The sequence below is a fragment of the Nyctereutes procyonoides genome, unplaced genomic scaffold, assembly GCF_905146905.1.
Source record: "Nyctereutes procyonoides isolate TBG_1078 unplaced genomic scaffold, NYPRO_anot_genome, whole genome shotgun sequence".
Taxonomy (NCBI): domain Eukaryota; kingdom Metazoa; phylum Chordata; class Mammalia; order Carnivora; family Canidae; genus Nyctereutes; species Nyctereutes procyonoides.
The window spans coordinates 24,153,465-24,172,751 of NW_026575122.1; the positions used below are offsets into that span (position 1 = coordinate 24,153,465).

Below are 19,287 nucleotides of genomic sequence, written 5' to 3' on the forward strand. Positions count from 1 at the left end.
GGCATCAATCTGACATGTGGAGGTCCAGAGTTTGGCTATTTTAGAGGCTTACAAAGTTGTTTCCCTTGTATTATATATTATATGTATAATATAGAACATCTATTCTTTAATTTTTCTTTTCTCCTTTATCCTCTAGAAGTTCAAAGACATTAACTGATTTTCTGTTGCTGGAACATGCCCCCAACCATACATTCCCTGCCACCTGACAAGTGCTTTTTGATTTATTTCTTTTTCTCAAAGTTAGTAACTTATTTTTTTCCAAAAAAAAGGTTACCCTCCCCTTGGGTTGGACTCCCCTTGAGTAAGTCATTTCCTCCCCTTGAGTAAGTCATTTTGCTGTGTGTCTATGGCTAGGACAGGTAGAGCCAGGAATTTGGGTAAGTCATTTCCTCCCCTTGAGTAAGTCATTTTGCTGTGTCTATGGCTAGAACAGGGAGAGCCAGGAATTCGGGAAGTCTGGCTGAGAGCGAGGCTGTGTCAAACTTATTTGCCTTTTGAGAGGCTGTTTTTGCCTAGCTTTTTACAGTTTTTGGCATGCTTCCCTCTCCTACTACTGACACCACTATTCCAATGCTTGTCTTCTCAGAAGTTTTAGAGTCAGTTTCCTATCACTTTTGTAATTCCTCAAAGGCTCAATTACTTAGCCAACCATCCCCCCCAACATACACCAACCCCCCGCCACATGTCAAAAGTGACAAATTACTATTCAGAGCCTGAAAGAAGAGCCAGCAACTGGGCTACTCAGGGATGTGGCTTCTCCTGGGGGAAACCTGGTAAGTTGTTCAAGAAAGGGAACTGAGAAGTGTGTGGAGACTGGTGAAAACAAACAAAAGACCCCTCTTTTCAATGGGGCCATGGGTAGACCAGTTTCCCTGTCTGCTGGTTGGAAATGTTGAGCCTGCAGGGGCTCGGAGCATGGGGACTGGCAGAGATGCAAAACGGAAAGAGCCTGGGTCTCTGAATCACCATGGAGAAGGTCATTCACCAACACACACATGGATGCATGTTCTACTGTGTCAAGCCACGAAGACATGGGAATGGTCTGTTAGAACGGTCGGCTTACCCTAATACAGAAGGGACATGAACACTCACAGGACTTTCAGGGAAGAAAGGCACTAAGCTGTTCCTTCCACATGCCAAGGACTCAAAGGTGTGCAGGAGAAGGCTCTATCACAGCTGCATGTCCTTAGTAAGACAAGGGTTTTCACATGAAACACTCACTGGTGGATCCTTTGCTGGCTGAAAGGGGCAGTGTAGCAGTCATTCTCCTCCAGGTCTGGCAGTGTCTCCTTGTCCAGCCTCATGGGCTTCTTAGGTAACCATCTCCGAAACCTGCTTATTTGTTTATCGATCCTGTGGTACATGAAAGGCAAGACCAAAGGGTACAATATGTCAGCAATGCCCCAAAACACAGGCGGAAGTCTCTACAGAGCCATAATCACAACACCACACACACTAGACACTCTCACTTTATTCATGAAAGAAGAGAACCTCAACTCCAGTGTTTTTTCACATTTCATCATGGTACTTCAATATTATTGTCTGTGAAACAATGGCTGAGAGTTACATGTTTACCCACATGTCAATAAACAACCATGGCTGGAAGCCTCTGGAAAGGAGGTGGATAGCCTCTTAAGCAAAGCAACAGAGACCTTAACTTCTTACATTCTGCAGGTTTTAGAAACTCATTTTGTATTTGGAAAATTTCCCCATCTTTTCTTGGTTAGGAAAGTGCTCTAGCTGTAGTTAACTTTCAGCAGGGCAGCTGACAGCACATCCCAGTGGGTTGACTGTGTGCAGAGAGCGTGATGTCATGATTTTCTTCCTGCCTCTCACATCTTCCCTGAACTACCTCTCAGTAGACAGCAGCCTGTTTGGCTTTCATTCTGTCTTTCAAGCAGATTCCATGGTTCTCAAGGTATGGGGGCACGATGACACATGTGTCACTCTGGCCAGGGCACGCAATGATGCCAAATCACAGAAAACAACAGTGTCGTAAGTGCGGTTTACAAGCCACAGTTTTCCCCCTTCCCATGCCCTCTGACTTCTGCTGATGAAAACATCTGGCTTACAAGTGACCAGACTGTCATTCATTCACAGAAAACTACTAGAAGGAACAAAATCCACAGCACTCTTGAAAACAACTGTGCTACTTCAGATGTCTATACCACTGAAGAAACATCTTCCAAGAGCATATATCAAGTAGCATCTCTGTGAGGCAGAATGAACAGGTACCATACTCATTTTACACATCACAAAAGAGACTCACGGTGGGTAGGTATCCAGCACTAATTACTCAGCCGGTGAATAAAGCTAGGAACAGAATGCAGGTTTTGGACTCTTGATTTTAGGGATCACCCCAAAGTAGTTGATACTGGAAATCTTAAGCACTACTGAGTGGATGGGTTTCTCTAATGAAGAAAATATCTAAATGCCTTATAAGTCAAGGTGGCCCAGGTGGCTCAGTGGTTTAGCGCCACCTTTGGCCCAGGGCATGATCCTGGTGACCTGGGATGGAGTCCCACGTCGGGCTCCCTGTGTGCAGCCTGCTTCTCCCTCTGCTTATCTGTCTCTCTCTCTCACTGTCTCCCATAAATCAATCAGTCAATCAATCTTAAAAAAACAAATGCCTATAAGTCTATTAATTAAAAACATAGAGAATTTGGGAATGATTTTTTCCAATTAAAAAAAATATTTAACTGCAATTTATCCTTTTCAATGAAACTCCCAGGTGAAGGAATTGCTTTTTTATATAACCAATCAGCTCCAAGATGAAAAATAATGGTTAACTCTTTTACCATTTCTTTTATCCTCTGTAGGATTCCAGTTTCATCACAACCCCCTTTTGCCAGCGGTGGCTAACCTTTTTTCAGAATCCCTGAAATTTCAAATTGGAAAGAATCTCACAACTTCTCTAGACCCTTCCTTTCAAAGACAACTAATACCTACTACATATACACACACAGAAATAAAGATTCTATTCAAGGTCATGTGCCCAGAAGAGAATAGTACATTGGAAGGGCCCAAAGCCTCAGGAAGAGGAAACAGTTCCCATCTTCTCCATTTTTCTTCCTCCTGGTCCTCTCCTCCCTCACCACTCTCTTTGAAGATACTCTCTTTAAAGTATAGTGACATAATGTGCACCAGAGACACAGTATGACATAGTGATTGAGAACATGGGGTTGAAGTATCTGGACTCAAATCCTGACTGTAAATATTAGCAGTGTGACCTTGGGCAAGTTATCCAACTTTCCTGTGCCTTAATTTCCTTATCTATAAAGTGGGCATGATAATGATACTCAATTCATAGGGTTATGGTGATTCATCAATATGTACCTAAAATCTCAAGAAAGGTGTCTGGTGTACACTAAGTACTGGCTATTACAATCTCTTTTTCCACAAAAAATAAGAATTTGAGCAACCAGCTTGCCTCTTAACATTTTTGTCTTTCTCTTCAATTCAAAGTTAATTGTGCTTCACCAGCATCTATAACTTGTCCAAGTTCAATGATTTAGTCCTTAAATGGACTCATACATTACACGTCCTAGGCTAAGCTGGTGGCCTTCCCCATAACTGTTAGCTTTATTTCATCTGATTACCTTTAAACTTGTTCAGGAAAGAGGACATTGGCCCAGAGGCTTTTCATAATAGAGCTTTTACCTCCCACACATCTCCAGTCTGCAGCACTAATCAGATTACATTTTGCAAGGTTCACATTCTTACAGGATCTGGGCTCTGCATGCAATGACTATGAATTAAATCCAGCCGGGTACATTGCTCAGCATGGATAAAAACAAATAAAGCTGTGAAAAATCAGGCATAAATACTCTATGGGAATGAAATGGCAGCTTTCAGTAACAGCTTGTAGCATCACCATTTAAATGAAATGTGGGGATGGTGAAAAGAGAGTGGAACAGGGTAATGAAAATGATTCATTGAAAAATGAGGAGGGACCAGAAGTAGAAGGAAGATAGAGGAGGATCCTAAAAGAAGCTGGGATATATAATTGGAGTGCCTATGTCCTGGCTCTGTTGCCTATCAGCTGTGTGACCTTCCATGAATCACTCACCTTTTTAAGCATTATTTTAAAATGGGCTAATCATCATCATCACCATCTTACTACCTTGCAGGTTGTTAGGAAGCTTACAAAAGACGATGTGCATGAAATGCTTTGGAGAAGCTGCCAGGCAAATAGAGTGTTATTAGCAACTTCTTGAGGACCAAGATAGGCTACTATAAAAGTGACAGAAAGTAGAGGAACTGGGATTTTAAAACAGTCAGGTGGAAGAAAGATATTCAAAAGATATCATCTTAAAACAAAACTCTTTAGACACTGGCTGGGGGTGGGAGTGTGTGAATCAGTCTTCAGTGGGGTAGCCTGAGCAAAAGCAGGATGACAAAACGCAGATGGCACAGGTTCTACTACACATGCTGGTCCACGCTGTGTGTTCTTTAAAATGACAGAAATACTCAAATGTGCTCAGCGGTTTGTGCCCTCTTCTGATTGGCAGACTAGCTCCTGAAAGAGGTGGCGCTCTAATCAATGGAACCTGTGAATATGTCACATGACATGGCAAGACGGACTTTGAAGACCTTTAGAATGGGAGAGCATCCTGGATCAATCAGGTAGACCCAACCCAATCATATGAGCCATTTAAAAGAGAACTTTGCTTAGCATAATACCCTCTAGCTAAGTGAAGAAAGCCAGAGAACGACAAATATCATTTCACTTGTATGTGGAATTTAAGAAACAAAACAGATGGACATAGGGGAAGGGAAGGCAAAATAAAATAAGACAAAATCAGAGAGGGAGACAAACCATAAAACTCTAGGAAACAAACTGAGGGTCACTGGAGGGGAGAGGGTGGGGGGATGGGGTAACTGGGTAATGGACATTAAGGAGGGCACTTGATATAAGGAGCTCTGGGTGTTGTACAAGACCCAAGTCAGGTTTCTGATTCTGCCGTTTCTTAGATACTACATGTTGCTGGTGATTTGGGCAATAATACCTTAGCTATATCATCTAAACAAACATGAGTTAATAAAGAGCTTTCGTTTTCACAATATAATGGATAACCATTCTTATAGAATGATGGACTCTGAAGTTGAAGAAGGTTCAAAACTTAGTTGCACATCTCTCTAGTGATGAGTGCACCATGCTGGGCAAGCAACTAAACCTCTCTGAGTGAATGCACCTGTTTCATGAGTCAGTGCTGGGGATGGCACAGGATAACAAATATCAAGTGTTTGGTCAATGCCTTAGATATACAAAATGCTTAGTTCAGTGGTGGTATCTAGGATGAAGAAGAGGATGATAAACTTTTACGTAGTGTTGTCAATGGGAATTCAAGAGATAAGATTTTCACTTGTATATTGAGGTCCGTGCTTCCATCTTTCATCTAATAAACTTCCCTAAATAGGCAATCCTGAAATTCTCTAAGATATAGGAGTTAAGGAACCAACTAACTAGAAAGTATTCAATTTGTCGCTTAAGTATAGGAGTTGGGCTTTACTTAATAAAGTCACCACTAACAGGGAAAAGCAAAGAGAAAATGTAACTTCATGATTTAATATTGATTTTGGTTGGACACATTTGCTCTGTTTCTGCTATTTACTGAGCAAGAGCCCTCTTAAAGACTACAAAGGTAAACCAATAAAGAGATAATGGATTTATCATCCGTTGGGCATTTTTGGCCTTAACTTGTCAAGCTAATATCTGGACTAAAAGGTGGGTATTTTCATAGAAAGTTGCTATTACAGTAAGTTCAGGGTTCCCCTCCAAATTCTGGTTCATGGCAGGTCAGGTCCCGAGTAGCTGGAAAGAGTTGGCAGCACAGCATGAGCCAATGGCACAGATGGCCACCTCTGGGGTACTGTGCTTTCCAAGGTGGGCCTTGCAAATGTGCTTTGGGAAGTCTGCTTGAACCTCTTTGGCCCTTGGTCCCTTGGCTGTAAAGAGGAGACTGTCCTACCCACCTTAGGAGTGGTGGTGATTAAAGAAAAGACCGCATGCCAAAGGACTTCACTCCTCACTCACTAACCCATCGGTAGGCCTACCTACCTACCTACTGTGTGCAGAGCCCCAACTTGGAAGCTGTAGGTATACCCTGAAGAAGACAAAGGCCTTTCCCTCGACCTGCTAACAACCCAGGAGGGAGTTTGTACTAATGACAACTTAATTAGGCTAAATTAAATGAAACAGGCTACTTCAGAGATACCTGCTTTTCCCCAGACCAGGATATTATAATAGCATCACGTTTCAAATAGATTACATTTTTTAGGAATGATATACCTAGAGGGAACCTACAGATAAACTTTTCTTTTTTTAATGGAGGCACCACACAGAGCCCTCATTGCAATAAATGAAGCCCTCCTGGACTGATAACAGACAACAGGAGCCTTGGATTTCTTTTTCCTCTTCTGAAGCCAAGTCTCCTATATTTATAGCCTCTCTTTGGATAGGAGTTAGGATTCTTTTAGGTCACAAGGCTACTAACTGGGACAAACCTAAATATCTTATAGTCAAGTCCAAAGGCTTTGGGACATTTACATGTATTAATTTTTAAAAGTAGGATGGAAAATACAAGTCATTTTGCCATTTGTATACTCAACTGATAAGACTGCAACTGCACTGAATGTATAATGTAGTAGGGGCAGCAGTCATTCTGCCAAATGGCTCCAAAGGATAACATCAGGCAAGTGTGTATTGGGGAGCAGATGGAAAAGGAATGAGTAGTGATGAGACTTCAGCTACAAGCCACCTACAATGATCAAATTTCTTCCTTTGCAATCACATCTTCTACAGACTGTATTTGCAGTATTTGGTGAAGGCAAAAAAAAAAAAAGCCACCTACAATAATCACATTTGTTTCTTTGCAATCACATCTTCTACAGACTATTTGCAATATTTGGTGAAGGGGGGAAAAAAAGCAGGCAGAAGATAGATGATAAATTCCCTTTCTTTACAGGATAGGCAATTTATAAAGCCTATTAAGTCTGCCCAAAGAATCAAAGAAGCATTTAAAAGACCAAGCACATGATGAAATAGCCTTTACTCAAAGAATGTATGTCTGAACTACATAACTGTGCTTTATGGGAGTCAGCTGATTTTTAAAAATAAAGATATTTGTGAAAAGACGTTGTATCTCCCTGCCTGCTCAGAAACCTTATATATCATTTCCCTCAGCATTAAAAGAGATAGGTTTGTTTCAGGGATGCTTTTATGAAGTAATAAAATTATCATGTATGTGGGTGAAACTAAAAGCTAAATTAAATATCCATATTTAGTATGACATGAGAAGTTTAGAATAGTGGAGTCAATGTTTTATCACTGGTATACAACCAGGATAGCAAGATGTAGATGTTCCCTTCGACTGGGCATGTCAGAGCTGGCTACAAAAAGATACTCTCCATTGTCTAAATCTGTTCTGAGGTGAAACCAGAGTTAAGATAGATACCAACATTTCTGACAAACTGCACTTTAAACATTACACCAGACATCAGGCTTCACTAAGGTACATGACTACAGGGATGTGGTAAGCAATGAAGCTTATCTTAGGAGGCATTCCGAATCCATGTGTCAGACTAACACAGTGAGTTAGGATTTCTTTTCCCTTCACCTTGAGTCTTCCAATGCCTAAATTCTTTTCTGGTTATGATTTATTTATTTTTAAAGATTTTATTTATTTATGAGAGACACAGAAAGAGAGGCAGAGACACAGGCAGAGGGAGAAGCAGGCTCCATGCAGGGGAGCTTGATGTGGGACTCCATCCCAGGACCCCGGGATCACACCCTGAGCCAAAGGCAGATGCTCAACCACTGAGCCCCCCAGACATCCCTCTAGTTATGATTTATGCACTTGAAGTAGCACCAACTTTTTCAGGACAAAGATTACTGCTTAGTAACTTGTTCTTTCACTTCAAGAAACAAGGATTTCCCAGACTCTTACTCACTCAAAACCTCTCCCCTGCACACATGGAGACTATGTGATTGGTCACTTGTCAGAGTCTCTTCTCTTTCCTTCATCTTGGTTACTGTTCTTAAGCCTGTCCTCTCTCTATTTTCCTCTATCTCAAAATTTATCAAGGTAGTAATGAACCCTCACTGCCTCTGATTCATCAGGACCTTGTCCATTCTCCACCAGCTGTAATTTGGTTTCTATCACCTTCCTCTCCATGGTCATCATTATCAAAATGTAGTCCCAGATCAGCCATACTAGCATCACTTGGGAACTTGATAGAGCTGCAAATTATTGTACCTAACCTCAGAAACTCTGGGGAGGGGCCAGATAATCTGAGTACTGAGTACTGAAGATAGTCCTGATGTCCACTCAAGTTTGAGAACCACCTCTCACAGAGACTGCTATCATGGCAGTTATCACTAACTTCTAAATATTAAAAATCAGGGCAGCCCAGGTGGCTCAGCAGTTTAGTGCTGCCTTCCACCCAGGGTGTGATCCTGGAGACCTGGGATCAAGTCCCACGTCAGGCTCCCTGTATGGAGCTTGCTTCTCCCACTGCCTGTGTCTCTGCCTCTCTCTGTGTGTATCTCTCATGAATAAATAAATAAAATCTTAAAAAATAAATATTAAAAATCAATTCTCATTTCTCAACTTCCATCAGAAGTTGAAGAACACCCATTCTTATGGCAACTCACTCCTGGTCCCTTTGACACTGTCCTCCCTTAGGTCTCCTCCTTCTTAAAATACTCTTTTTTATCTTCCTTCCATCTCTTCCTGCCTTCTTAACATTAGTCTTTCCAAGGAATTGCCGCTGGCCTTCTTTCTGCACTTTACATCCCTCGCTGGGGAATTCCATCCACTCCTCTGGCTCAACTCATGACTTCTACACTTATGACTCCTAAATTGGATTCTCTCACTTTACTTCCAGTTTCAATTGCTTTGCCATCATTTCCAGAGGTCTTCAGGACATCTATGTGTCAAGGACCTATTGTGAGTTACCATACAGAATTATTAAAGCAAAAATCATCATTATTCTCACCTATAACTGTACCTCTGCTGGAGAATGGATTTCCCCTTTTACCTACAACATTTTCCCAGTCCCTTAGATATGGGAACCTCTTTCTTTCCCCCATCTCTCAATTTCCAAATACTTGCTAAGTTCTTTTGCCTATAATTTCACAGTCTTTCTCATTCACTTTACCTTTTTTGCTCTGTGGACTATTTTTTGTCTATCCAGGGCACAGAACTATAATCTGAACATTCTTTGGAGTAAAAGCTGAAGAGACAGAGATATTAGGCTTATTTTAAGGAAGAACTTCCTAAAAGTTAGGTGCCTACAGTTGCATCCAGAAATTCCCTGTCTCCACAGAAGTTCAAACATGGGCTGATTGACCATATAGTTGAGGCTCAAGTATCTGCTGAATGGTTGGACTTGATGACATTTGTTATCCAATCCAACCTTGAGATTTATGGTTCCTTTTGTCACCATTTTCTATTAAGCCTGCATTGCTTACCCCTCCCCCATAGTGAGAGAAAATGTTTCAGTTCCAAGTCTGTGTCTAACACTTTAGGGAGACCTGATTTTTCTATGCTTTCTTTTGTGACCTCCTTTTTCTTCACTCAAAATCTTCTTACATGTGTAGAGATTCAGTTTTCCATTAACCCCACCTGCTATGTGCTAGGTGCTAGAAATAGAGAATTGGACAAGCCATCTTTGCCTTCATGTACCATCCAGGTAGAGAGATGGACATCTACATCATAGATGATAGCACAGGTCCAACCTTGTGTCTTAATAAGCTCTCCAGGTTATTCTGATGCTGGCTAAAGCTTAGAACTATTGAGGACTACTGATATTGGCTAATGTGTTACATCAGGGCTTTATAGAAGGTCATTATGTGACAAGGAGCTAATCTAAACCACGGTCAATCCAAATGCCATGGCTACTGTCTAAGCAAAGTACTGCTAGTAAGGATATTGTAGAGTATTAGTTTCTTTGGATGTCAATTCTTATTCATACTTTATTGAGTGCACATGCATTTGAGTAAACCCACTAGACTATATCAGTTACTCTTACATTTATCATTCTGCATAGCATATAAACAGAGTAAGCTTGAATCTTAACTCAGAACTGAACAACAGGATTTTCAGAGAAATGCAATGGTCTCCAAGTTTAACCATCAACCCAGCTGAGAGGGTGAATGATCACATAAGACTAATTAAAATTTTGAAATTAGATTTCCAGTCATCACAATAGAATAAAATTAAAGGACATCATTGATGCTTCCCCTTTCTCCCTGACTTCTCAGAAAATGAGAAACAAACTTTAGGAGGATACATAGTACATTAAAGGCAATCTTTAGCCAGTAGAATTTTGGATTCATGGGGGAGATTTAAAAAAAAAGAAATTAGTAAGGGCTTCTAAGTCGGGTAATACATCTCCATACTTCATTAACAAAATGTTACTAACATAGGAGAGCACCACCCATGGGGAACTAAACAGCTATCAGCTTTTTGATATACTTATCATCTGTCTGCACTTCAAAATTTCAAGTTACTTATGGTGGAGGGTGGGATTTGTAGGATTTGTATGGAAAAAATAACATTCAAACCAAAAATGTGCTGAACAGCTGGTTTTCCTGTTTTGTTTTTTTTTTTTTTTTGTAATTCATCTAATAGAACGGGCTAAAAACAAAAAAATATGGTCCCAACACACCTGCAGATAAATTCTGTCCCTCCAAGTGTAGAGAAGTCACAGGGAAAATTCTGAGAGAAACATTTCCATCTTTGCTTTTTTCTTTTCAGGCTAATCTGAAACAGCTGTTTTTGGATTGTGCATGGCAGCCAGTTTTGTCATGGGACAAAGGCCCATCCTCCCCAGCTTATAGTCCTTGTCATTGGTGGAACATACAAGCCAACATATCAAACACATCATGACAGAGCATGCTACTAACCTGCTCATGAACTTGTACCGGCGGGGCAGGTAATAGATTTTTCTCCTGGAAGAACAGCAAAAATGAAGCCAGTCGAGAAGAAAACCCATCGTCAGTTACAGTTTGAACTAGCAAGGAAGGAAAGGAGATTGAAGATAGAAGCCTGTAAGAGGTGAAGAAGAAAAAACTAAAAAGAGATTAACAGTGAGAAATGTAGTGGGATCACAGGCATACATTTTTGAGTCATGAAATCTTATGAAATACTTTCCATTGATATTTCTTCCTCTCATTATCATAATTTTATATGGTTGCTCCTCGCCTACACAGCCTGTGCAGAGCAAAGATTTAGAGCAATTGGTATTCATATGAATTTAACAGAGGTCAGCTTTTTTTCAAGGAATGAAGAAATGGATTGCCAGCCTGCTGGCAACATGCACAACATGCAGGCATACTATTATATTAACTAATATTTATACAGCACTTTAAGTTTACAGAACACTTGTCTCATTTGATATAGGCAGGGTAATATAAAAAAGATGTATTTTATAACCAGTATGGGAAGAACACTAATCAACATCAACATCCTGCTGAAAATAACCACACTGGGAATACTGCCTAACCACTGGCTCTGATTATAGGTGAATTAAAGAGGTAAAACAAAGAACCTTGAAAAGAATCTTTTAAAAGTGAGACTTGTTAAGTAAGGATGTGTTGTACTTCTGTCTGACTGATTTTTTTTAAAGCATCACAGATTAAAATGTAGGGTGTAATTTGAATGGAGAGCATATGGATTAGATGCTTTATAAAAATGCAGTCAGCCTTTCCATATTTTGGGCTTCCACCAATGGAGTAGTAGTGAAACTAATGTGGTTTATATGTATTCTGAACAGTTACTGAGCTCTCTCACTTATGGAAATGGAAGTTTACATACCATTTACTTTGCATATCTGTTAAAATTTAAAATATATATTCATGTTTTTAATAGGCAAAACTATAGAGACAATAAGATCAATGGTTGCTAGGAGTTTGTTTTGAGGTGAGATGTGATGAACAAATGGAGTAAAGAGGATTTTTAGGGCAGTGAAACTATTATATGTGATACCTTAATGCTGGATACATGACATTATGGATTTTTCAAGACCCATAGAAATATACTACTCAGAGTGAACCCTAAAGGAAACTATGGACTTTAGATAATAATAAATCAACAGTGGTCCACTAATTGTAACAAATATACCAAACTAATGCAACATGTTAACAACAAGGAAACTGTGCATGGGGTGAGAGGAGATATATGGGAGCACTGTAGCATCAACTCAATTTTCTGTAAACCGAAAAATACCCTAAAATCAGTCTATTAATTAAAGAGCCCATATCCATGGATATTTAACTATTTAAGAAGCAAATTTTGTTCACAACTTCCCATAAGAAAATTATTCTTCAACTTTGTTTTAAGCATTGTAGGAATAAAAAATCCATAGAGACTAAACCTGGGATTCAGAAGTGCAATCTACAGAAAACAATACACATAACATTCTTTGAGGCATTTACAGGTAGCCAAACTGATGTTTTTACATTTTGTTGAAGTGATATGGCAGGAAAATTCTTCCTTTGGAAATACACAGATCTCCTTAGGCTAGAGTTATTTATCTGAAATGCTGGACAAAATAATAGCACACATTTTAAATGCATCAGGTTGTAGCTAGTGAAGCTATGCTTAGGTAAAAATCACATCAATATTAATGAGGCCAATTAATGTCCACACATTAACAGTATTTTCTCCTAAAACCATCCTGCAGGAATACCCACATTTAAAAAGAAAATTATTATTCATAGTTATTATGCTTTTCATTTATTCCCTGGATCACATTCTCTTAATGTGGCATAAGGAAAATATTAATGCTGCTTGCAGGCAGCACTTTTCTGCTATGTACTGAGCATGTAGAAGCATTAGCTATGACACTGTCAGGCCCTTCATATATGAGGTGCTTCCAGGCACCAGGAATTTGCTGTGCATTAACACTACTCAAGTTTCTACATTCTGCTTAGATTCTTTGCTTGTGAAAGAAGTTCTGGTGGAAGGTTTCGTGAGATTGCTGGGGAGGGATAACTCAACAATTTCACTAAGTTTTACTATATCATTTTTATCAGAACATAGACTTTTGACTGTTGGCTATAAGATGTTGGTCTGATATATGACTGTATCTAAGCATATATTTCTTTTCCTTTTGGTCTTTTTTTTTAAATAATAAACTTATTTTTTATTGGTGTTCAATTTGCCAACATACAGAATAACACCCAGTGCTCATCCCATCAAGTGCCCCCCTCAGTGCCCACCAACCAGTTACCCCCACCCCCCACCCTCCTCCCCTTCCACCACCCCTAGGTCGTTTCCCAGAGTTAGGAGTCTTCCATGTTCTGTCTCCCTTTCTGATATTTCCTACCCATTCCTTTTGGTCTTTATGTGTGATATAGTATTAATCCATATTGGGTGGTTATAGCTTTGATAAATAACTGGCTTTCATTATAATTATAGTGTAACAAGTTTCAATAGAAACTAAATTGATATATGACTCACGGATTTTATATATTTTTAAATCCGTGGGTTCTCAGATTTCCTTTGTTACATTTTAAATACAAAAATAAATCAAAAGTTTAGAACTATGTTTATCTCAGTTCCTCTGAGAATTTTGCCTTGACGTAAATAGATGCTAGAAATCTCAGCCTCTATTTTGACTTGGTATTAGAACATAAAGGCCAATAAACAAAGAAAATAAGATGCTCCAGGGAGATACATTATAGACCTCTGAATGGAAATTGCTCTTCTCTAAATGTGTCCCTAGCACCTCTCTGTCTCTATAATTTTCCACAGGTCATTAAGAGGTATATTTTAGAATTGGCACCAGTTTGCCTGGTTTCTGTCATCTGACTTGGTCTTATTGGCAAACTGGGAATCAAATGTATTTAATTCTTTATTCCTTTTAGAACTGTCCTTGGTACTAAATCCCTCCATCTCCTTTAGAAGATCCCATTATTTACTTCCCACATATCTTGGCATTTATAATTTCAAGTTTAATACTTTATTTCCATCTAGCAAATATAGATCACTTTTCCTTAATCTATATGGAAAATAAGAATATTCCCTATGAGATGAAGGTAAATTAATCCTTTAAACAACCAAGCAATTCCAGCAATTCACCTAAAATATTTTCTATTACTCTTGGAATAAATATCAATGTTTGTGCTTGCACAGTATTTATGATCCAACTTTTTAAAATTTAAAAATAGTTTATTTTTAAAAATAGACCACATTTTCATGAAATTTTTTGAATTTGCTTTAATGGAAGCAGATTTTAATGTCAGTTAGGACCTGCCTGGGGTCTAGCCATTCAAGAAGCAGGACATAGAGCTTCTGAAAATGGTATTTTGGGAATGAAAATGCTACTTGGACAAATGCTCCTTTCTCATAGGCACTTGACATATCTACCTGCTAAGAACTGAATTAGCCAGGAATTTTCACAAAAAGCCATGAAGTCATTAGAAGTCATGAAGACTTATGCATTTCCTAAACATCTTAAGAATTTTTTTCTAATAGTATTCCAGTCTGCATTTCAGTTTTATTTGTTTCAAGGGAGGAGCACATTAGTCTTACAGGGAAGCAGAAGAGAGTAGGGAAAATACATTTACACCTACCTGAAAGGCATTCTTACATTCATTTGTTCTGCATATCTTCCAAGCACTTCCCATGGGGCATGCAACTTCACAAAGATAATGTCACTATTTATTAGAGAGGACTGAAACAGAAAAAATAAACTAAATTGAAAAGTATATCCAAGTCTCCTATGGTTTAAATTGAATTGGAACTTAGAACCCATATGGAGTTCAAGATTTGGGGCACTCTTCAGCAAAAAATTGGGTCCTTGTGTGAATATATTACTGTGTGTTAAGTGCTGGAGACCTGTGTGTGAACAAAAGAGATATGAGTGGTAGTTACATCCTGCGAAAGTACAAAAAAAAAAAAAAGAAAGAAATAGACAAAAACAAGTTTAAAAGAAAGGGATAAATTCAGTAATGAATATTCTGAAGATAATGAAGTAAGGGAGAAGTTATGGGGAGGGGTGCACATGACTTAGGGCAAAGGGTCCAGAAAATGCCCCTTTGCAGAGGGAACATACAAATTTGAGACACAAAGGAGCCAGAGTTAGATAAGAGCATCGGATGAGTGTTCCAGGTACACAGGCCCTAAGCTGAGAAATAGATTGGCACATCTGACGTTCGAAGAACAGTAAGGAGAGTAGAATGTTTGGAGTGTATTCATCATGAAAATTAGCATACGAAGAGGCTGAAAAGGTGAGAGGAGCCAGGGTGTGCAGTGCTTTACCAGCCTGCAACAGGACAATTTGACATTATTTTAGGAACACTGAGAAGTCATTTTGATTCAGGTTTTCAGAGATCACTGTGGCTGTTGTGTGGGGAAAAAATAATAAGAGAGAGCTTCAGTAAAAGCAGAGAGAGGAAGAGATGCTCTCAATCATCCAGGCAAAAGCAAAAATTGGTGGTGGTGGTAGAGACAGAGGTACTTGAGTGATTGAGTCTTGAATCTGGGTTGGTGTCAAGGAAGGCTTTTTCAAAGGACTGTGGTCTTTGGCCCAAAACTTTTGCTGCTGTTGGGCTTTTTATCCATACGGCACATAAACAGGGAAGTAAACTAGGACTTTACATTTTAATAACCACCCAACAACTTTTGGTCTATGTCTCTGGCCAAAAGGACATCTCCAATTAGGTTTTCTTTGTAAGTCATTTCCCAGGGGGAGGGCTGGGTTGTGGAAGGAGGTAGAAGGAAAATAAGAAAACCGAGCCAAACCAGCTTAAATCAGAAAAGTGGTCTATTATTTAACCATATCTTTTTCACACAGGCTCATTCTTGACTGCATGCCATTTAAATTATTACAGTATAGGAATGTCAACAGATATGTTAGGCTTTTGTGGCTAGCCTCTCCTTGTAACAGTATTTATAAACAATCCAATGCTTTTACACAGCTGGCAAAAAAAGAGGCCCAAACTTATGGGGCAAATTTGCACTACAGGGAATTGTTTTTCAATTGCAGATGATGTGCAATTGCAATACATTGCTCATATTTTCATTCAGAGTCTTCTTGCTGGGCTTATCAATATTGTACTTAATTTATTAAGAACTCTTCAAGATATTATGAAAATCAAATTGTATTCAACTACAAAGTTCCCAGAGACTCTAATGGTGCTGAATTTCCCAAGGGGAGTTTGGGCCTAGGCCCAAATCCACAATGGCGGGGGTACCCCTTGAGAGTGGTCTGAAAAATCAAACTTTCTGGCAATCCAGACCAAAATGAGGTTTTATATTCTAGCTTGGGACAAGCAGACCTCTGACTGTAAGCCCCCTAAGAACAAGGAAGGTTCGTTATTCACAGTTAAATCCTCTGGTCCTAGCACAATGCCTGGTACAGAGGGAGCACACAACCAACACTTATATAATTCAAAATATGGTTAGTGAAATGTGAGCAGTTAGTCCTGGACCAGATGAAAGCTGCTTGTCTTGTGAAGTAAGAAGTAAGTGCAGATGAAGTGACTCTTTGAACCAACACAGCTGGTAACTGCAAATGAGGTGCCCACCCAGGGAACAGACAAGTCAGTACACACTGAAGATGTGATGGACCAGTGCTGGATCTCTTTGTATGAACTGGTTTTCTATTTAGTAACCCATTATATCCAACCCTCTCCATACTGAGTGCTTAGAGCTATGCAGCCAGGGCGAGTCTGAATGAGCTCACAGGTGACCATGTCCATATAGAACATGGAGAAACTACATACATACACAAAAATCTCCATCCTGTCCCATTCATGTCTGCAGATGCAAAACTGAGATGGTCTCAGAGTATCAGTTGACCATTTTTGTACATTGGAAAAGACCACCATTTGTTTTCCAACATATAGCACAGTTTTCAAGTTATAAAACAGAAGAAAGATTATTTTCTTTAAAAATGGATCTTATTGTTTATATTAAAGATATACTGGGATCCCTGGATGACTCAGAGGTTTAGCTCCTGCCTTCGGCCCAGGGCGTGGTCGTGGAGTCCCAGGATCAAGTCCCATATCAGGCTCCCTGCATGGAGCCAACTTCTCCCTCTGCCTGTGTCTCTGCCTCTCTCTCTCTCTCACTCTCTCTCTCTCTCTCCCTCTCTCTCTCTGTCTCTGTGCCTCTCATGAATAAATAAAATCTTTGAAGAAAAAAAAGGATATACTTCAGAATTTGGGAGGGTTTTGTGGCTTTCCCACCTGAAAATGTTAATTGTGATAATAGGAATTCTTTAAATTCACTTAGCTTCTCTAAGGTTCTACATTCACCTGTTTCTTCTCCCATCTTCCTCTGAGACAAAGAAGAAAACTGTACTACAAGAAATATGGGAATGTGACTGATTCACAGACTCAACCAAACTATGATTTATAGCAGAATACAATCTTAGGATATATCCTTCATGAAATTACTGTAATTGCTAGGTTTACAGAAATTGAATACAGTGGAAGAAAAATCTTTTTGTAGATAACCATGAATATATGAAAACATTAAAGAGAATACATTAAAATTTCTACTTAGGGCACATTTTAAATGCCACATGTCTGGGTGTGGAAAAGCCAAGTTCGTTACCTGAATACATAGTCAACTAAAATTCTAATGTGGGATCTCTACCACTTTCTGCATAAAAGTATAGCTGTTTTGATTCATTCAGCATGATAAAAATAACTTCATTTTGCTTGTTTCAACAATAACTATAAAGCTATCAGTTTATTATCATTTTCTAGAGCTTTATAATTTTGGAAGCACTTTCATATTGTTATGTCATTTTATTCCTACACAAACCTTGGAAGGGAGGCTTTCCTTCAATTTCTTAAAGGGGGAGAGAGAGGGGTCAAGTAATTCACTCACAGACTAACTGAACATTTATCCCAGAGATAACACTCACATCCCTTGACTCCCTTGTCAATTCTACTTAATAAATTCTGAGGTTTAAATAAATCCATGGTTATGTACATGCATTGAAGATGCATAATTTCTGAACTGTTCTTTTATCAGTTTATACAAGCTAATCTGAAGAGAATCCCATGTCTTAGAAAATAAACAACAAAAAAGCAAAATAAGCTATTAATGAACAGAGATTTGATTTGAGACAATTAAAAGTTATTTTCATAATCTCGAAAAAAATGTTAGCTGAATTCCCTTGGATGATGATGGATGTCTGTCTATTCATAGGTCGTGTGTGTGTGTGTGTATGCATGCGTGAGGGGAAACTATTACTTATATTCAGTTTTTCAAGGAGGAACTGAACTTCAGCTCAGAAAAATAAATATGAAACAGATTACTTCTAATCATATGGTTCATATATCACTCTTTTCCCTACCACTGAATGATTATACTATTGTTTCTAAGTAGGTTTTTCCTCATTATTAAGTATTCCTTTCCACATAAATCCAAGTGTGCAAGTGACAAAGCAAAGAGAAATGAAAATGATTTTTTGAAACAGAGTTGTTTCATTAGTATCCTGCCCCTTAGGTTAGAACCATGTGGAGAAGAAAAATGGCCATTGAGAGGAGTTTGGAAAAACATGCCTAGAAGAATGGCTGGAGAAATTAAGTAGTAGTATGAAAACTAACTGCAGTAAAAATAGATGATGTTCACAGAAAACATTCCTTCTTTCTTTCCTTCATTCAACACGATCCCATTCAATACCTTCTATGCACTAGATGCTAGGAGTGCAAGAATATATAAGTCCTGGTCCTTGTCTAGGTATATCAGGATTTAGTAAGGGTTAACCATGGCTAAGTCTAAGTCTGAAGGAACCCTGAGAGCCAAGCCCCCAATTCCTGTCTCCCATCTCTCCATGGTCCCCAGGGTCTCTTATATGTTCCTTTAAGGACATTCATTCAGCAAGATTCGACAGATACTCACTGACTACTACATATAAGATATTCTGCAAGGTGCTGAATATATAAGGTAGACAGAATGCACAATTTAGAGTAGTAGACAAACATAAAACAACAAATAAACACATGATTTAAAGTTATTAGTAGTGACAAAAAGGAAAAAAATGCTGTGGGAGACAAGAACTGGGGGCACCTGCTTTCGATTTCCTAGTTGACCTTTGAAGGTATGGCATCTAACATGAGGTCCAAAAGATGAGAGAGTGCTAGCCATGGAGAAGTCAAGTGAAGAGCATTCTAGACAGAGGGAACAGCAAGTACAAAGAACTAGAGATCACACCATAAATTGAAAGGCTCAGATGACTAGATAATGCAAAGTGTGAGGGAGTTACCTGAGATGGTCTGGAAAAAACATCTGTGGACAAACCATGCCAGACCAAGTT

The 19,287-nt window shown here is 39.1% G+C and overlaps 1 protein-coding gene across 1 annotated transcript in view; it reads right to left on the minus strand.

Annotated features, from left to right (window-relative positions):
• Positions 1–19,287, minus strand: part of ANO4 (anoctamin 4) — a 327,266-nt gene that overhangs the window by 136,297 nt on the left and 171,682 nt on the right. The window contains exons 6-8 of the mRNA XM_055336489.1: positions 14,585–14,685; positions 10,913–10,957; positions 1,222–1,353 (exon numbers count right to left, since the gene is read on the minus strand). Coding sequence (XP_055192464.1) covers positions 1,222–1,353; positions 10,913–10,957; positions 14,585–14,685 — 278 coding nt within the window. The remainder of the gene's footprint in view (positions 1–1,221; positions 1,354–10,912; positions 10,958–14,584; positions 14,686–19,287) is intronic.